At 39.3% G+C, this 19,870-nt stretch overlaps 1 protein-coding gene across 1 annotated transcript in view; it reads right to left on the minus strand.

The window, feature by feature from the left end:
• The window catches only part of LOC117807432 (phospholipid-transporting ATPase ABCA1-like), a 255,352-nt gene that overhangs the window by 198,942 nt on the left and 36,540 nt on the right, over positions 1 to 19,870 (minus strand). The window contains 4 exon segments of the mRNA XM_034676741.1: positions 3,236 to 3,363; positions 4,620 to 4,761; positions 4,953 to 5,046; positions 11,037 to 11,166. Of these exon segments, the coding sequence (XP_034532632.1) occupies positions 3,236 to 3,363; positions 4,620 to 4,761; positions 4,953 to 5,046; positions 11,037 to 11,102 (430 nt within the window). The 5' untranslated portion in view covers positions 11,103 to 11,166.

Consider the following 19,870-nt stretch of genomic DNA (forward strand, 5'->3'; position numbering starts at 1 on the left):
AATTTGCAGCCAACCTTGCAGCCATCTTTTCTCTAACCTCCTGTATTTCCTCCCTATGAGGAATAGGTGCATGTAGAAACAGATGTGAGACTTATGTCAATGGACCTAACAGACACCTACGCCAACCGTGGAGGAGAGCCTGTCGTGTAACTAATAGGACAGCAGCTCCTCCGCTGCTATGTAAGGTTGGTCTAACGAAGCACCAGAGGATTTATTCTGTTGTTGAAAGGACAAGGTTAAAGATGAAGTCTGTCTGCAGGATCATTGTCAAACAGCTACTGAGTACAATTATGTACTCGCCTTAAGAAACCAAGATTCAGTCTATAAAAGATATCTGAGATCAGGGTTTCAGCAGAGTATAAGTCAAGGTATGTTTTTGACATTTAACAGCTTATTGGCTTGGAATTAAAAAGGTGTATACTGCTGCATTCATCAAGTAACCTACTGACCTGAGTGCAAGACAGTTATCTTTCCTTGGAATACACCCAAGGAAGGAAGAACTGTCTTATATTCAGGGTTACATATTCCTTCACAACAGTGGTGGGTGCCACTTATCTGTAAAGTGAGTGCATCCTTCATGTCTGAGACCAGCTGTCACTCACCACTGCAGCACCAGGGGGATGAAAGATTTGGATACAGTGATTGGACTAGACTAATGTCTAAAAAATGTCTGCGGCAATACTGAAAGTGCTTCAAAGGTTTTCCCATTACCAGACCCATCATCCATCCAAAAGACTACAGGGTACCGGAATGTTTATGGTATTTAAATTAGGATATATAACGCAGTTCAATTACACAGAGGGTATCACATTTGGTTTCATTTAAATATGACTATGACTATTTCACTTTAAAAGGCACTCAAAACACGGCTCTACTTAAAAGCTGTTACAAAGAAAAACTTACCTTCTTTTAATCAGTGTGTCGTGTTTATCTTTATTTTCTATTAAACTTATGTTCTCTATTAAAACAAGATTCCTGAAGGACTCTTTCTTACAAAAAAATCAGTTAAAAGAAGGAGAGGAGGGGAGGGGTGTCTTCTTATAATCTGGGTCTTTTTGTGTTTGGGTAAATACATAAATGACAACATCATGGGACAAGATAGTCTTCATTAAAGCCTGTATTCAGTCATGCCACACAACTAACAACAAATTTTGGTTGATTTGCAAATGAAGAAAACATCAATTTATTTGTGTGTCCATCCATCCATCATCTTGAACGCTTATACCGTTCAGGTTGTGGGGGCTTGGAGCCTACTCCAGCTGACACTGGGCGGACGACTGGTTGCCAGCCTATCACAGGGCAAACATGGAAAGACAGACCACCATTCACGCACACACTCATACCTAAGGGCAATTCAGAGTGACCTGGTGAGCATGTTTTTGGGATGTGGGAGGAAGCCGAAGTACCCGAAGAGAACCCACGCATGCACAGGGAGAACATGCAAACTCCACACAGAATGGCACCTGCCAGGACCGGGATTCAAACCAGGAACCTTCTTACTGTGAGGCAACAGCGCTACCAACTGAACCACTGTGCAACCCATATATTTTGATATCAATATCAAATAAATATATAATCAACCAAAATGTTAAATAGTATCCACAATGTAGTATTATTATTATTATTATTATTATTATTATTATTATTATTATTATTATTATTATTAATAATAATAATAATAATAATAATAACATTAATAGTATTATTAATATCATTAGTATTATTATTATTATTATTATTATTATTATTATTATTATTATAATATAACATCTGCTTGACAACAGTGTAATTAGCTTTAAGTTGATTGAAAAAAACATGTTCTAGCATATAATGTTTTGAAACATTAAATATGAGATATTATGAAACTAAATGGAGTCATTTAGATTAGAAGATTCAGATTCTTGTTTTGTTGTACATGTTGATCAGAGTCGCTGATGATTTTGAGCTTAAATTATGGCTTTTTGATGACTGCTGCAATTAAATCCTTTAATGATGCAAATGAGGGTTAAACACTTGAGTTACATGAGTGTGCGAGAGGGGACTATTTGTTGCTAAAACTGAAACAGATTATTAAACAGCCATTTTTGACTGATTAGCTGCCCACAGAATTTAAAAGAGCTGCGTTAAAAACCAATCGTCGTGGCTTGGATCCCACTCACACATTTCTATCCATACTGTATCTGTTCACTGTGTGTATCTCCTCTCCGGGACCCCTCCACAAGCGTGTGAGATGATGAAGGGGGGTTACGTAATTTAATTAGATTAGCCCTTGAGCGATTGTAATACATGCAAGTTGAAGTCGGTCAATTATGGGGATGAGGGGAGGAAGTGGCTTCTATGGAGTTAACAAAGGTTCTATTAGGATGAATGTTTGATAAAAAGTACCATCTTTTAGCATTGTTTGGATTGAATAATGCTGCTTGATGCAGTGCTCACACTCCAGATAACACCTCCTAAACACATTATTATGCTTCTCAGGTCTGCAGCTGAATCAAGAGGGTCAGATGACGTGGTCCAACATGCTCTGTGCTCTTCCTGAACACTGTCGTCTTTCTGATTGAAGTGACCACCCGAGTCTTTTAATCAACTCTGGGTAATAACAAAAAAAGGACAACACAATCGCCTTTGCCATCCCACTCTTTTGATACCACTCTATTCCCCATTCTTGTTAATGACCTTTTGTGCTCACTCCTCTGACAGAGAATGCCGTTAATTATGCCCAGGCTTAGATCTCTGATGGATTTAATCTTGTATATTACAAGCCAGCGACCCCAAAATGCAAATGGACTACAAGCCGTTTGTTGAACAGCAGACCACCCCCCCCCCCCCCCCCTCCCCCCTTTGTCTTTTTGCAAATTAGGTGCCGTATGAAAATCTGAATATCATCAGGCTAAATGAGCCTAATGCAAAGCAGCAAGTTATCAAGACAAACGATCTGTCAGTCTGCATGGCAAATTGCATCATAAATAATGGCACCATTGTTTTGGAGGGATAAAAGGGAATAACAAATCCTCAAAGTTGTCATCCACATGAAGGGGATACTTTCTTTGATGGAGAGTACTTAATAAAGAAATAGCAGAAGGATTGTTGTCGAGCGGAGTATTTCATATACCAATTATTTTAGAAAAGCAATAATGCATTAGTATCAAGAAGACCGATCTACACTTTGACATTGTTGCTTTTCTGTGGAAGAGTTAGAAAATGAGTTTAAAAGGTGGTCTTCAGATTCGCTTACCGTTACCAGGATTGGACTGTGACAGGATTGAAGACCACTGTTCAATGTCAACAGCCACCAGCTGAGCCTTGCTGAGTATGGATCTGTTCACCACCAGGGTTTGCAGCTCGATTAACATCCCAGCAACTCTAATTTCAAAACAAAAAGACACACACAAAAAAAAAACATTTTTCATCTGTAAATGTAAAGTCTGAAAAACAGAAACCAACTTGCTGCCTTCTGACAACAATGGCCAACTTTGAAGGTATGTTAGCAGTTAACAATGAACAACTACCAGCCGAGACTTCCTTTCTGTGTGCTGTTTTGTTTAGAGTCCAGTAAGTAACTTAAGAAGCAACCGTGTCCCAAAATTAAATCAGTACATGTGCAAAATAAACACATTCATGTCTTGGTTTGTTATGTCCTCAGAACAGCGTCCATTCAACTGTTCGTCTTTTTCTGGAAAGTCTCAGTTTCACTGTAAACAGTAGGGATGTAACAGTATTGTCAATATCACGGTATCATGAGAACAGGTCTCTCAATGCCATCATGGACCTGTGATGGTATGGAACAAAAGGCTTTCCAGGCAATGCAGACGTAGTTTTGTTTCAGCCACAATGAAGCAGAGCAGAGGGATGTGGGATCTACAGAGACCACCGTCCCATAATCCTTTGTGCTATGCTTCCTGCCTCAGTTTAGTACAGCGAACATGGTGGACACCAGTGTTAGAAGCATGAAACTGAGAAATGATCTAGTGATTAGCAAGTTACACAGAGGCTTTCTTCTGGACTACTTTAGCAGTACGAACCGGATAAATAAACCAATTTAATTTCATTTTAAATTTTCTTGTCTTCAGTTTGCCAATGACAACATCATGATGTGCATTTGTATAATGAAATGCTTTGTCAAGTCTGTTCTCAAATGAAGAAGAAAACACATATATAAATGCTTGTTTGTTGAATCAAACATCTCTGATGCAGCAAAGTGAGATCTAAATGCTGATTGGCAGATTTATTACTCAAGTTGATTTTTTTTAAAATATAAAACAGATTGTTATCTGCACTTGTATCAGAAATCTGTATATACTGTAGGGGTAAATAAAGTCTCATAAGTTCATCATAGATGGAAGCTGGAAAGTCAATATGACGGATGTGTTCTGCCTGCTTAAGCTCTCTATACCTACTGTTTTTCCAAAGCCTGCTGATACATGCTACTTTGACAGCAAACATATCACAAACAGACACCAGAACAATTACCATTAAAAAATCCAAACCTTCATCTACACATTATATATTGTTATCAAGAATATATAAATAGAGATATTTAAAGAGTCTTCCAAGATGTCCAGTTTCATTCTCTTCAATAAGCACATAGAAGACAGCAGAGGAAACATCCCAGTGCTCACATGGAGTTGTTGAAGTTGTTGACTTGGCCTGGTGTCTCCCCCGGCGTTGGGTAGTTCAAACAGGGATTGTTGATGTTACACATCATCCCTTGAAGCCAGGGCAGAACGCCAGCCGACGGCATGGCTTTATTTGGGTAGTGGCCTGAAGGAATAGAGAGGAGTGCTTACAGTTTGCATTTACCCAGCCGCACAGCAAACACATAAATATTTGAAAGTATAGATGCATGACGTATAGATCTGTAACTTGCTAGATCAATGTATTTTCATTGATTTCACTTCATTTTTTAATGATTAAAAATAGAGAGTTCAACATTACAGATGTGTTGTACTTACATTGTCCTTTGAAAAATGGTTGGTTGGTGGAGCGCACCGCCACCAGTATGAAGAAGAGAAACAGAGGCCATATCACTTCAACGACCAGCCGCACCTACACAGAGAATAAATAGGGCATATTTTCATAATTTGTTTGTGATACACATCCCATGATAGCACACTTCATTTGCATTTTCCTCTCATAAGTTAGATATGAAATCCTCTATTGACAGATTTGAGATGTTGGTGCACTATTAAACCTTTTGTGTTATTCTGGCTGTGCGCCTGCTCATGATGGACCAAACAACCTAATAAACCGTGTGCATTCATGTGAGTGTGTTCACAATGCAGCTACACATGCAATAGTCCACATTTCCTTGTTAGTCTTGCTCCTACTCTAAGCTCTCACAGGATTGAGAGAGCAACCTCTGCTTGTGATTCCCCAAGCCAAAGCTATCCCACACTCCTTATCATCTCCTCGCCACATTTAATCCTCTTCTGGATGAGGAGCACCAACCGCTTCCTTCGCTTCAATACAACCACTTTAGTACCTGCAAGCAGGTAGCGCCCCATGTGACATGCCAGGCTTTTATTTTAACCTCAGGGAATGGGTGAAAAGGGAAGCCTACAAAACACAAATGGATAACCTCAAGGCTTTACGTGTTCGTAGGGATGTCTTCTCGTGTTTTTCCCCTCGGTTTGCCATGAGGGATGTTCATGAGACAGAGTACCGAGACCTTAGAGCGAGGAGGTTATTTCTGAACTACCTTAGGTTAAAATAGGTTCAAGATTCCACATTTAGAAAACACCTGCACGCTTTATTTTCACTACTGCTCTCACAGAAGTGCAGCTGCTTTATGCATAATTCAAGGGAACGTGCGTTTGAAAAAGCGGAATACAGAGAAACATTTGTACAGTGGTAGATTTCCTGCGCTCAACAGGAAGTTTTATTCTTCCGCTGAGGTATTACAAAGCCTGAGCTCATCCTTTCTTGACTCTTGAACCCCCCCGTCTAGCATGTAGGCTTTTACGCATCCCTCGGTGCACCTCCGCTCAGCAACCCCACGAGCCCACTCTGCTAACCTCAGCTGACCCAGTCCGCCTGCAGACTCATCGCTCCCAACATGTCTGGTGAAGTGACCTTGATTCAGAGCACAGGTCTGCTTCTTCTGCTCCTCAATGGGTAACGTGTTGAGACAGAGAGAACTTGATGGTGCATATCAGCAGAAATAATAAGAGAAGGCATCGATACTGAGGCTGTTGTCTTCATAATTAAATAAAGGGCAGGTAGAGGTGAAGAAAATGCAATAATAATAATACAAATTGTCTTCATGTCACAGCAATACAGCAACCTTATTGATCACGTGAAGGTCTCTGTGGTGGAATAGAAATGAGGACTCAGCTGGGTATATATGCATAAAATGAATCTCCAGTTTCATAATTTCTTTCGATGAAAAAAGAAAAAATCCAATCGCAAGTATTCCTAAGACACTAGATGGAGTTTCTGTCCACTAATTCCCTCCAGTGTGTGTGTGTGTGTGTGTATGTGTGTCAGAGAGGATGTAGTTCTGCTGAGCGGCTGTATTATCATAATGTATTCCGCAGAAAAGGCATGGAGAGGGAACGCAGAGATCACGAGGACTTTCTCGATGTCTGGCTCCCCAGGCGCTTGCCGTCGGACACCGGCGTCTTTGTGAACAGATTATCTCCTCCTATGAAATTATGTGAAATACTGGACCATAAAATCAGTTTCATGCCTGTTATAAAACCTTAAAATGCTTGGTGAGGCATTCATATAATTGGTCATTAACCTCCACAAGCCCTCCAGAAGCACCATTGTCCTTGCCAACTCCCACCGGTTTTGTCTAATAACAATATTTCATGTTGACGTTCGCCAAATATCACACATTCCACGTACAGAAATCACCACTGTTCGCTCACACATTCCACAGAAACAAGCAGGCTCACATTTGCTTCCTCCTGTTCTTTCTGCTGGTTGATAGAATTAACAAGGAGTATGTCTCCGAGATTCAAAGTAGTACAATCGCAAATGACTTTGCCTTGAGTTATTCCAAGAAAGTATGAACTCTGATGAAAGCTGAGTTATGTTGTGAAGATGTCTTTTGTTCTACTTCGCCAACAGACACACTACTGTTTCTTGAAGCCCTAACAAAACAAGTGGGTGGATGTGGCTGCTATCAGCACTGCGAGGATATAAATCAAAGCGCACGCACACACAGCAGCTCTTTGTTCCATCTATATCTGCCTCCAAAGTGACTCATTTGGCGAACCAGATTCGGCGACAGCTCGTTCTGACCCTTGAGATGAAGTTACAACACAGAGAGGGACTGTTATCTTCGGGCGACATGTGACCTCATCGCCAGTGTGGGTGACACCAGAAGCAATCATTTCCACCATGTATCATTGGTCGATCATATGTGAGCTTTTGTGTGTTAGGAGGATGAGAAAGTAATGAGAGCAGAGGGACACCGCCTCGACAGCAGTTAAAATGTGGTTTTAAAAGTTGTCTGAGTCAATGAGGATTCATGAGAAATGCATCAATATGAAGGGAATGTCGATATCAGTGTTTAAAATTATAATTCACACAATCCGGGGGAAAATATCTGTCATTTATATTTAGCAAACTTGCATCCTCAGAGGGTTTGAGTGCGGGATGTGTTTATTTTTGTTAGATAAAATGAGTTCTGAACCATTTAAGAAAAACGTGATGTGTGATAATGCTGTTCAATATTGTTCGAGCGATATGAAGTGCAACAAGTAAACAAAAATTAAAAGGTAATTTGTAGGAATGTGCCTGTTTAGATGACTAAACAATTAATAATGATAATAACTAGTATTTATATAGTGCCTTTCAAGAAACCCAAGGTCGCTTCACAGAGTCAGGTAGGGGGTCTGGGGGGTAGGTGGGGATAACAATATCTAACGGGGGAAAGGCCTTGAGGATGAGGTGCGTTTTGACTGCTTTCTTAAAACTGTCCAGGGTTGGGGCGCTGCGGATGTCGGGAGGGAGAGAGTTCCACAGAGTGGGGGCTGCCACACTGAATGCTCTGTCCCCAAAGGTCCGCAGCTTAGTCCGGGGGATGGAGAGAGGAGACCCAGGTCCGAAGACCGTAGGTTCCCTCTCCACTGTAGGGATGGAGTGTGTTGGTGGAGGAGGTCAGCCAGGTATTGGGGGGCAAGGGCATGCAGGGATTTGTAGGTGAGGAGGAGGAGTTTATAGGTGATGTGGTACTTTACAGGGAGCCAATTAAGCAATGAAGCATTGTAACCCTGGCTAGTAGCTACTACTATTGCTAGTCGGTTGAACTTATCAATAATATTTTGATTATTGTGGGCCTAACATGTTGGTCGTATGTCGTGATTAGCTGTAGGTCCAGATGGTAAAATGGTAAATTGTAAATGGACTTGTACTTATAAATCGCTTTTCTAATCTTTCTGACCACTCAAAGCGCTTTTCCACTACTCATCACATTCACCCATTCACACCCATTCACTCACTGACGGTAGAGGCTGCTATAGTAAGGGACCATCAGTATTTTCTAATCTCATTCGTACACATTCACACACCTCTGATCAACAGCGGGAGCAATTTGCGATTCAGTGTCTTGCTCAAGGACACTTTAGCATGTGACTGCCGGAGCTGGGATTGAACCACCAACCTTCCAATTGATAGATGACCGGCTCTACCCACTTACTCCCAGAATGCTGCTGCTGCTGTAATGCTATAACTTTCTACTGCCCAGATGCTCACAAGCTAATACGACAGATGGCATCTCTTAGTGTGGTGCAGTTTGGAAGATTTTTGATCAAGAACATAGAGATTCATTTATATGTAGGCTGTTACTGGTTAACCTGGCATATAACAACATGGATGGAGTAATGCGTGACCAGCAGAGGCATGAGGACGTTAACTTACAAGGAGGACTGGTGGTGCTAGCTTACTCTGTGATCCAGTGTTTAGAGGTATTAAATAAATCAGGCTTAATGACGACTGTTCTTTGACCGCTTTTTTTTTTACCTGTAAAGTAGTCAGTTAGCTTGAGTGTAAATTTCTGTTAATGTGACCAGGACATTATTCAGTTTAGAAAATCCCTAGTAATTTGCTTTAATTCATTTTCTCCAATTCCTTTTTTTAAGGTTTATTAAAAAAGAGAAACAGTATCTAAAAAGGAACTCAATTTGGGCGCCGTTGACCTAGCAGTATAAGGGCGCACCCCACATACTGAGGCTTTAGTCCTCGTCCCAACGGTCGCAGGTTCAAGTCCCGGCCTCGACCATTTGCTGCACGTCTGCTGCTCACTGATCCCCACATTTCCTGTATCTCTTCAGCGGTCCCATCAATTAAAAGGCAAAAATATAACTTTAAAAAAAGGAACTCAAGTAATTTCTGCCAATTATTTGTGTGTAATAGTTTTTTCAGGCTGTTGATTTCAACATATGTTTTCATAGCTTATAGATTCAGCAAGAGCCTGTATAGTGTCAGTTTTTCCTTGAGTTTGTCTTCATTAGTGTCTATTGTAATGTATAACAAGTCATAGCAGCATCACATGATTCTTCTGAAGAAGACTGCAAGCAGTGTGTAGTCGAAACATGTCAAAGTAAAAAGTTATAAACAGCTCAGATATGTGTAAAAACCAATTACCCTTGAGTCTGAAAGTTGTTTGTGTCATCTGATGAGGCATCACTTGTTTAGTTTCTTCAACTTCTGTAACTTACTTCTACACCCAATTACTACAAGCTGACCAGTGTGAAGTTTGTTTACTACATCCTGCTCAGCTTGGCTGTGTCCAAAGATGTTGGCATATTAACCAACTTGTAGAGTTCTGTTGCAGCTACACGGCATCTGTTTATCCGTCTCCTCTGAGCAGCAAGGCCTCTGTATGTAGCAAGTAACACATTGGCTGTTATCTAGATAATTATAGAGTTTTGCACCCCAGGAGTAAAACTGTGAATAAATTGAGTATGTAAGTATGTCATACTTAAATGTGCCTTGTAAAAACGAAGAGTTTATTTTTTGTCAGGTTGGTCGATATAACTCCAAGCAAAATTTCAAAATACCAGCCTTTGAATGGAGCTCGAACAGATCAGATTGATTTTTATGCAGGGTTTAGACTAGATATGTATATAGTGCCACAGATAAAATGCTTAGTTTTAGGTTTGAAAACACCTTGTTAAAAAGTTTCTAATGTCTTCATACTCTGTAAACCAGAAGTACAAATGATGTTAAAAGGTTAAGTTGAGGTTAAAGTGTTATTGAATGTTTGATGAGAGTTACTTTTAATAAAGACAAACTTTTAAAATTGAAGCACTGACATAATGTCTCATAATGAAAACGACTTAAAGTTTATTTTCTGAACTCATCTTTGAGGCAAATTGAATTGTTAGCAAGAAGAAGTGAAGTAAATCAAATCAGAAGCCCTGAAAGCAAATACATTTTTAATGTACTGTATAAAATTTGAAAGCAAGTTAAACATCACAGTAAGTGTAAATATTGATTGACATCTGAATTGTTCTGAGGGGCAAACAACTACAACGTCCAGTGTTAGTTGTTGGATTTCTGCTTTGAGTCGGTCACTACTATCTGACTTTAAGTTGTTGTTTCCCTTTTGTAAACTGCGATGAAACTTCAGAGGACAGGCTGTGACAATGAGTTTGGAGGAAGAGCCACAAAGAGTACTTGCCCTTCAAACAAAGCATTCAACATTCGTCACTCCCTATCCCTTTCTATTAGGCCACAGTCTGGCTTTGTTAGAACTAAAATACAGGCAATGTGACAAAATGTGCAGCAGAGATAGATCTCCAAAAATTGAAGGTGACACTTCAAATTGGCCGGCATTAAGCTAAGATTGTTCTTGTTCTCTAGTGGGAGAGTTGAGGGCAGCTTACTTCTATAGGAGACAATTTTCATTGTAAATCCCTCCTATTACCTAACCTCCCCACACACCATGAATAACTTACTTGCCCTTGATAAAACAACCCTGGGACCATATCCTCGTTTTCCCTCCTTTGCTGACCAATTTAAGCAGATCTTGGTTGATTTGCGAGGAGGGTGGGTGGGGAGGGTGGGAGGGTGCGCAAGTGTACCTTTTGTCTCTTCCGGAGAGTGAAGTTCTTCCACAGGAGCAGAGTGAACTGCGTCAGGAGACCCATTACGCCTTATCCTGGCAATATCCTGCCAAAGCGTCGCTATGGCAACTGGCCCACTTAATAAACCCTGGAGGGAATAAAAGGCAGAGTTTGGTTTTAATACAGAGGAGCAATGCATCTTGGGGGAGTGCCACTAATCATTCACATCCCCTGGCCTTGGGGCTTATGGTGCAGCACCTGTTCTAAGAATTATTATCACCTGCACTCAGCACATCTCAGGATGAGGCGAAGTGTGAGCACGAGGAGGTTACGCAGTTTGGATCCAGAGAAAGAATCTTTATTCATGTGGTTGTTTTACTTAATGTACTGCATATAAAGCTATTAACACAAGCCAAAATCTCTTCTCTTTCCCTCTTAAAGGGGGATGAGGCAATGTAAACTGTGCTCCTTGTCTCATTAACCACCGCTGTGCTACAAATTCTCTACCAATTAATTAAACCATTTTGGGACCGGAGTGAAATAAAAGACAAAAACTTCACGGGCAACTGCTTCACTTTTTATGTGCACCAAAGATTGCTGTTAAATATTTATTGCTTGTTTTATCAGCCAAAGAACACTGATTACACAGATGATAAACAAATAGATCTGAATGACATTTTTACCCAGCTACAAGTATGACCTTTAATAAAAACTTCACCGGCGCTGACGGTCTCTACTTTGACTGCAGCTCGTTCAGTGGTTCCATGCAGGGCCACAAAGTTTGAATCAAGAGTTTCCCAAAAGTTTTTATACACTCGGAAAACATTCAAATAGAAATCAGATATTCATGGAAAACACGTGATGGTGAGATTCAGAGTCGTCATTGAAGCTCAACTTTGACTAAAACATGACAAATGATACTCAATCTTATTATTCTCTCTGAGCCAAGATTTATTTTACATCAGAACACTCTTTCAAATTGTTTCAATATACTCTTCTAGGATTGTTTGACATATAAAAAAACTAAGTACTTAGAACTAAGACGACACAACACAATCATACGGGGGTTTGCTAGAGGTACGTTCTTCTGATTCGTTTTGTCTCGAGTTGTATGTTTGGTTTGGTTTTGGTTTCGAGGAGAGGAGAGGACAGTGGTATGGACCCATCACAATACAGACTTGACTGCATGGTTAAACATGACTACAACACAATAAAATCAAAATATGATACCATTACGATATGATACATTACGAAACAATATGATAGTTTGATACGATACGAAACAATATGATACCACACGATAGGAAACAATATGATACCAAACAATACGATACAAAACGAAACAACATGATACCAAACAATACAATACAAAACAATATGATACCAAACGATACGATAACAAAACGATACGATACCAAACAATATACCAAACGATACGATACCAAACGATATGATACCAAACAATATGATACCAAACAATACGATACCAAACAATATGGTACGAAACGATACAGTACCAAACAATATAATACAGTATGACACGGTATGATACCAAACAATATGATACAATATAATACACTTCAGTGTTACCTTGTCTTTGACTTGTGTGCTACATTCATTTATCTGAATTTGCTAGATTATAATAATAAGCAAAATAATACTCACACAAAGCATGCTTTTTATTTTGTTGTGTATTTTTCATATCAATTGTATTTATAATGCTGTAAAACGTCCATCTTAAACAAAAGTGTTTTGCATATTTCAAATAATGTATCAATATATCAATAAAAAATACAACTCAAATTTGCAAATTGTTGGGACAGAGTGTAAAATGTATGTTGACGAACTGTAATCTGAAATAGTTGATTTATTGGCTCACAGAGTTTGACAAAGTGGTGAGCCCTTTTTATTCCTTGCAATGTTACAAACCTATTGCACATCAACCTAATCAGTAAGGAAGTTTAACATTAGTTAATTATATTTTTGATTGCATCATTATTAAACTTTTTCAGTGATTTGTTCAAACGAGTTGCTGGCATCAAATAAAAAATCAGCACATTTTCAAAAACCAAAAGACTTTTTTCAGTCTCAAAATTTGACACGTCTTTGTGCGGTTTAATTTCAATACAGAGTTTAAATTGATGTGCAAACCATAAAAATCTGCTTTATCGACATTTTACAAAGCATCCAAACTTCTTTGTTGCTGGGGTTGTACATAAACTGTCGAGGTCCACTAAGATCTACCTTTCTGTGTTTAAACCATGTTAGAGAGCTCTTCCACTGATCCTCTGCAGAGACTTCAGAGATTACACGTTGTGAACAAGGTAGAGCAGGAGGGGCTAGAGATGGGCTTTTTAGCCCAGGGGTAGTCCTGACAAATGTGCCACCTTTTAACGCTCCATTTCCTCTTTCTGTACTGGTTCCATCTTCCCTCTGTGTGTTTACATTATTTACTGCTTACTCCATGGATGTTTTATTTACTGGCATGGGAAAGTTGAGGCTCCCAGGCATACAGATGGCTAAAAAAGAGCTCTAATCTATTACAGAGTATTGGTGGGATGGCTAACCGACCTCTAATATAGTATAGAGGGTTTACATTAAGTCATGCTACAGATGCTGCTGTTAAACTACCACATATTTGACATCTACCACACACTGCAGTAAGATTACTTTCCTACATTAGTTCCCTTATTATTATTTACTCTAGCTCCCATTTCCTGGCTCCCATTGTGAATGCTTCGCAGGGGATGTTGGCTGTGAAACAGCATGCGGGTAAAATGGACAGAGAAGAGTACCCATAGAGGCCTGGTATATGCATGACCACTCGACTCCATCAGTGCTTGTATAATTGAGTATGTACTGCAATTCGCTCGCACAGCTTTCAAGCCTCGTCTTCTGAAAGATGTAATGCGCCAAAGGAGGACAGCTTGGTACCACCTCCACTCTGAAATCACGTCAAGCATGAAGGGTAAACAACATATCCAAGAATACACTCAACCCATACATCTAAAAATGTGTGCGCAAAGTTGTGATAAGAAAAGAGATGTGCCTGTTAAAGATAGTGTTTGTGCGTGTGGGCGAGTGTTGTGGAAAAGCCCAGCTCAAGGACTCTTTTTGCAATTCCACATCTGAAGAAGAGATAACAAATAACGAGAGGGTATGATTGTGATTTGCATTGCAGCCGCAGTCCTCCAGAGAACAAAAGACCATACAGTGTGAAGAGTATTTTCCAGATCATCATTCTAATCTACCAATAGGACTACAGATGATAATTCAAATAGGTTCTTTTTGAGCTGTTCTTTCAGAATGTTTTTCTCAAGACTGTGGTCATCAGCTACTGGCATCAGCACTTCACTGTATCATTACTTTGAAAGAGAGCCCCATGAAATCAGCAAGAAGAGCAGAAAATGTAGGAATGTGAAGAGGAAAGTATCGAGAGAGCGGCCTACTCTCAGGGACAGGAAACAGCAAAGTGTATTATTTCAGCCCCGAGGATGATCGAGAGAGTAAACTGAAATTTGTCAATGAGTATGAGAGCAGAGGACGGCAGAGAATGGGGACGACATCAGTTAGGACAGGGCCACTGCACTGAAGGGTATAATGGTCCCTGTGCTCCTTCATTCAATCTATCCTTTTTTATTTCTAGCTCGGTCTCTGTCGTAAGCTTCCCCACAGCATGGCTATAACAGGAACCTCTGTGATAAGATCAGCTCAAGGATGCGCTTATCTCTCGTTATCTTATCTTTGTGTTAATTACTGGTGGGACATTATGACATAGCCTTACGTGTTCATGCAGCGATGGTATTTGGTCGGTATTCCAGTAATGCAACTGAGCAGTTGATTTGCTTTATTTTAATCTGTATTTACAGATTTTACATACATTTGTACTTAGGGGACGAGACTTTAGTGTGGGGAGTATGCTGGTTTCTGTTTGTAGTCTGAGAAGTATTGACCACAAATCAGCAGGCTTTGGTGTATAGAGGAAAACGTGTGGAGAGCAAAATCAGGCAGAATACATTGAAAATCCTAAAAATAATTTGAGAAGCTGTTTTTTTTGCCCTTGAGAACATACCTAGCAAAGATTGCATTTTTATTCTTTAAAAGTATGCATAATGATGTTGTCATTTTATCAAACTTAAGACCTGTTTATTGCAAGTAAGTCACAAGAAAACAGGCTTTTTGTTTGGATTCATACAGCTGAATCAAGCTATGCAACTTCTTATTTACAATGAAACTAAGATTCACCAGAAACTGATGAACGGGCACTCACCCAGGGAATGTAGCCAACCAAGAAACAACAGTGTGTGTTCAGCCGGTATAACATGATGGGGCATATTTTGCTTTGCTTTTAATGTAAGTACACTCACAAACCACGTTTCTGATGAAACTGTTAACAATGCAGAATGAAAAAGGAAGCCTTGGCTGGAAGTCTCACTTCTAACTTCTGGTTTTATTTCAACATATTTTTTTGCAAGTAAGACAGTGGAAGAGTTTGCTTTTTTCTATATTAAACAACATTTCAGTTCTAGAGCCCATCAGTAAAACAGTTTGTTAAGATGGGAAGGACATCTGGAATAGGAAGCGGCTGAAAGCTTGCAACCAATCAATACAGTGCCAAGGTATATGGCAGTGCCTATTTCTATTCAAAATGTGATGCAGTGTTTACAGCGCTCAGCGTCCTCAGCACAAAAACGCCCTCAGTTTCAACTGATACTTTTGGAGCACCACTATACTTATCAATGTCACTTCTTGATTACTGACCAATCAGGATCAAGCAGGGACGGTTGAAGTGAATACGTTTCCAAAAGACAGTATAGTATGGTTCCATCACGATACAGATTGGTCTGACATGACTACAACACAATTATAAAATTAGAATATGATACCATAACGATACGATACAATACAATACCATACCAGGCGATACCATACCATACCATACGATGCAATATGATATGATACAATACATTATGTTACGTTACAATACAACTAATAGAATTATTTAAACATCATCATGGCCTATGTGGTCATTAATTCCATGAGTAATTCTCAATTATAGAGTGAACCAAAAAAGACATACTGATATACTGATGCCTATAGTTTAAGAATGAAATCCCTAAAACATATGGGTAGTGGTAAGAAATGCTTTTGCTGTCATTCAAGCTGAATAACACTGTACAAATTAGCTCACACCCTCAACTGAAAAATGATTCAAGTTGCAAACAATTGCAGAGGAAAATTAAATGTTTTCTTTATCTGTAGACTCTACAAAGAGTGTATTTGCACCATTATCAGGAACTGAATTTATCATTTAATATTATTCTCAAAACCTCAGCCCAACATATTTGAAAAGATGGCTTTAAAAAGTTGACAGCTAGTGGCATGCTTCTTCCTCTTCACAGAAGCCTGCAGGTTGAATTGAAGGCAGTTACAAACGTTGACCTACTTTCAGGGCTAAAGAAACCAAACCAAAGAAACTTTTCAAACCCCACAATAATCCCATTTCTCTTTGGTTCCTATGATCAATATGTTCCACAACACTATGTTTTTCTAAAATGTAGTTTAATGCACAGTAGAAAGTGAACACAGGGATCGCACAACCCAGGGCTCCTAACACTTCAGCTGCACGTTCATTCCTGAAGTCCAAGACTGGTGATGTAACTTTTTGTTGGCGCTACTGCATAACCAACGTTTATCTAATCTTTTATTGGCTGCTACATTTATAACTATGAAACCACAACTTTAATTTTGCTGTCTGGCTCAGCTGAAGCTTTTTAGAAGTTTCAGCCACAATCTGTTGAGTTCCACAGTCACAACATCCACAGGCTGTCCACAGCATTATCTCCAGTGCTACTGTAGCTTCTAGCTGACTTATTCTTGCTATCAGCACCCTGCTCTCCCTGGGGCACCTTTCTGGCCTGCCCTGTGCCCGCTCTGCCAAGCAGAAAGGAAACAGAGTTTATTGACCCAGAGATGGATCTTGATTATCTTTTAGACTCTCACACTGAATTCTCTGTAATTTAAGTACATTAAGATTTCCCTGGACCTCAGTGTGTGGTCCAGGAGGAAGTTCTTTTACATCTCAGTCTTGTCCTGAGTTTCTATCAGGGGTGGGATACAATCACTGATATGCCACGGCTGAATATCTATCTAATTTAAAATCACAGTGCTTTCAAATTCAGATATGGCCTGTTTCCTTTAAAAGAACACAGCATTAAGTGCTTAACATCATACGTAACAAATGAGAAAGTCCAGCACACAGGTTTTATAATCAACCTTTTCATAAGAGGGGAATGTTTTGTCAGCAACATAACGTAATGGAACATGTAATCATTTACTTCTTACTACACTGACCAGGCTTTAAAACCGCAGCTACTTATTTGACTGTAAAATTCTGACATGCCTGAGATAATGGAGTGGCAACATTTTGCTAAATCACACTGACGTCAGCAGCACCTGCATTTGTTGCAGCACAAATCATTGTATAAATCTGGAATATTTGCATAAAAGGCTCTCCATTAGCTGGTTTCATTGTTAAGAGTGGAAGTAAAACTCAACTGTGTTTTTTAATACATGCTCCATTGCTTCATTACTCACTGCAGCTTTAACATTAAGCAACAAATGAGAATAATCATCAGGTTGGTTGATACCAGGTAATTTCAAACAGCTTTCTTCACAGTGTTTTAACAAGCGCTGTAAGAGATTAACTAAATAATCTAATTATTAAAAGGGTTTGTGATTGATTAATCTGAATTAATCACAATTAAGTACAAAGATGAAAACTGTGACACAATGCTTCACATGTAGACCTACTGCTTAACCCAACTTGTGGTTACTTCTGACTTCCATGATTTTGGAGTTTAGATGTACCTGAGCATATCTCTGTGTGTTAGTGAGTTACATGCGAGTGTGTGTTTCTTTGAAAATCGTGTGTGCAGACCTAGCGGCAACCTCCGGTCTCAAACGATGAAGCCCATGAAAATGTGTTATAAACTGCAATATATCGAAAATCCGCTTGAGGCTGGCTGCAGAAACACTGTAAACCATATAGACATGAATGGGAAAAAGACGATCTCTGCAGCATTAATAAACATGTTTACATGTGAATTTGAAAGCACTGTGATTTTAAAACATGTTTACATGTTTATTAATGGGGGGGGGGGGTTTCTAACACAACAGTTCAGAAGATATTAAGATTTCGAGTTTTTGCCCAAATAAGGACATGACTGATGTGACTCCCGGTCGGGAACACAGCTGTTGGCTAGGAGGCTCACACTACATCACACTCTGCCTGGTTGAGTTCTGCATTTCCAATATGGCTGCCGCCGTCGGTGGCTTCCAAACAGCTCTCAGGAACAGATGGGTGACATCACGGATACTACGTCCAGATTTTATACAGTCTATGCTGCAGACCTAGCGGCAACCTCCAGCCGCGAGAATTGAAGCCAATGCAGAAGTGTTAAAACATGCAGTGTCTGCTTGAGGCTGGCTCCAGAAGTACCGGAAATCACATACACAAATTCAAAAAAGACGAGCCTGGTACAAAAGACGAGTGTAGTCTGGATAGATCATTTCTCGATCAGCACACACTGTACGGGGGGTGTAATTTTCATAACGCAGCAATTTTGAAGATATTAAGATCACGCCTTTTCCATTATGAGAGGCACAGCTGACTTGATTGACAGGCGGGAACACTGTAGCTGTTGGCTAGGAGGCTCAAATCCGGCCTCTTTACATCACACTAGCTCGACAGCAGTTAGGTTGAGTTCAGATAGGTGACGTCATGGATACTACTTCCATTAATTATAGTCTATGGTGAAGACATGACGGTTATGGGAGGGGTAGGGAGGAGAAATATTAATCAATCACAGATGATGTTATTCTCTTTGTTGAATAAACTAATACAGAGTAAAAGCTCATGTATTTACAGCAGGGACTTTTTATCATGGTTGCATAGCTGCTGTGGACATATGTACGCAGTGCAACAGCAAAGTGTGACATCAGAGGGCGTTTTATGTTAAATATTCTTACCCTACATTTTTTTTTGTGCTTAATTAATCAAAATCAACATGTTATATTGACAGCCCTAGTTATATCAAAATGAATTGTCCTTGTGTCTAAGTAAACACTGTTTATGCATAAATGTCACATATATTAGCCCAAACCTAAAACCATAACTGTGGTTAAAGTCAGATATTGTCAAAGTGTCTAGTGTGGCAATAGTTTGTATGTCTTCATGAATGTCTGTGCTCTTTTTTTAATTCTCCAAATCATTATTACTTGCAAAGCAGGAAGCTACAGAGGGAAATGATCAGTATTTATAATATCTAAAAGCAGTAAGTATGAAAAAGATTTAACACTCACACTGTAACAAAGTATAATTGCTCCGTGACACATCCTGTGTGGTGTGAAGGTTTGACATGAAAACTTGTGAAAGTGTTTTACTGGATGCGTGATACGTATTTGCGATGCTTTGTTTGTCAAAGCACTTTGTAAATATTTGTTTTGAAAGGAGCTATACAACTAAAGTTATTTGCATTATATTTGTCCAAGGGGCAGGATGATTTTTGGAGATTCAAATTCCATAATATTATAGTGTAAATATCTTAAATATAATTTTCTATCTTAGTTAGTCCAGCTACAGTGATTTAAGGTATTTATTTATTTATTATTATTATTAGACATAATTATATAATTTTCAAATTTTTTTGTATATAATATTAACCCATGGAAATTAATTAGGAAAATGTCACTCAGCCTCATCTGTTTCATTATCATTATTGATATAATATATTTATTAACTTTCGGGTTTTTTTCTTTCACTGATTAGTTTTTATAGGTTATTTCTGCTC

Source organism: Notolabrus celidotus, chromosome 23, assembly GCF_009762535.1.
Source record: "Notolabrus celidotus isolate fNotCel1 chromosome 23, fNotCel1.pri, whole genome shotgun sequence".
Classification (NCBI taxonomy): Eukaryota; Metazoa; Chordata; class Actinopteri; order Labriformes; family Labridae; genus Notolabrus; species Notolabrus celidotus.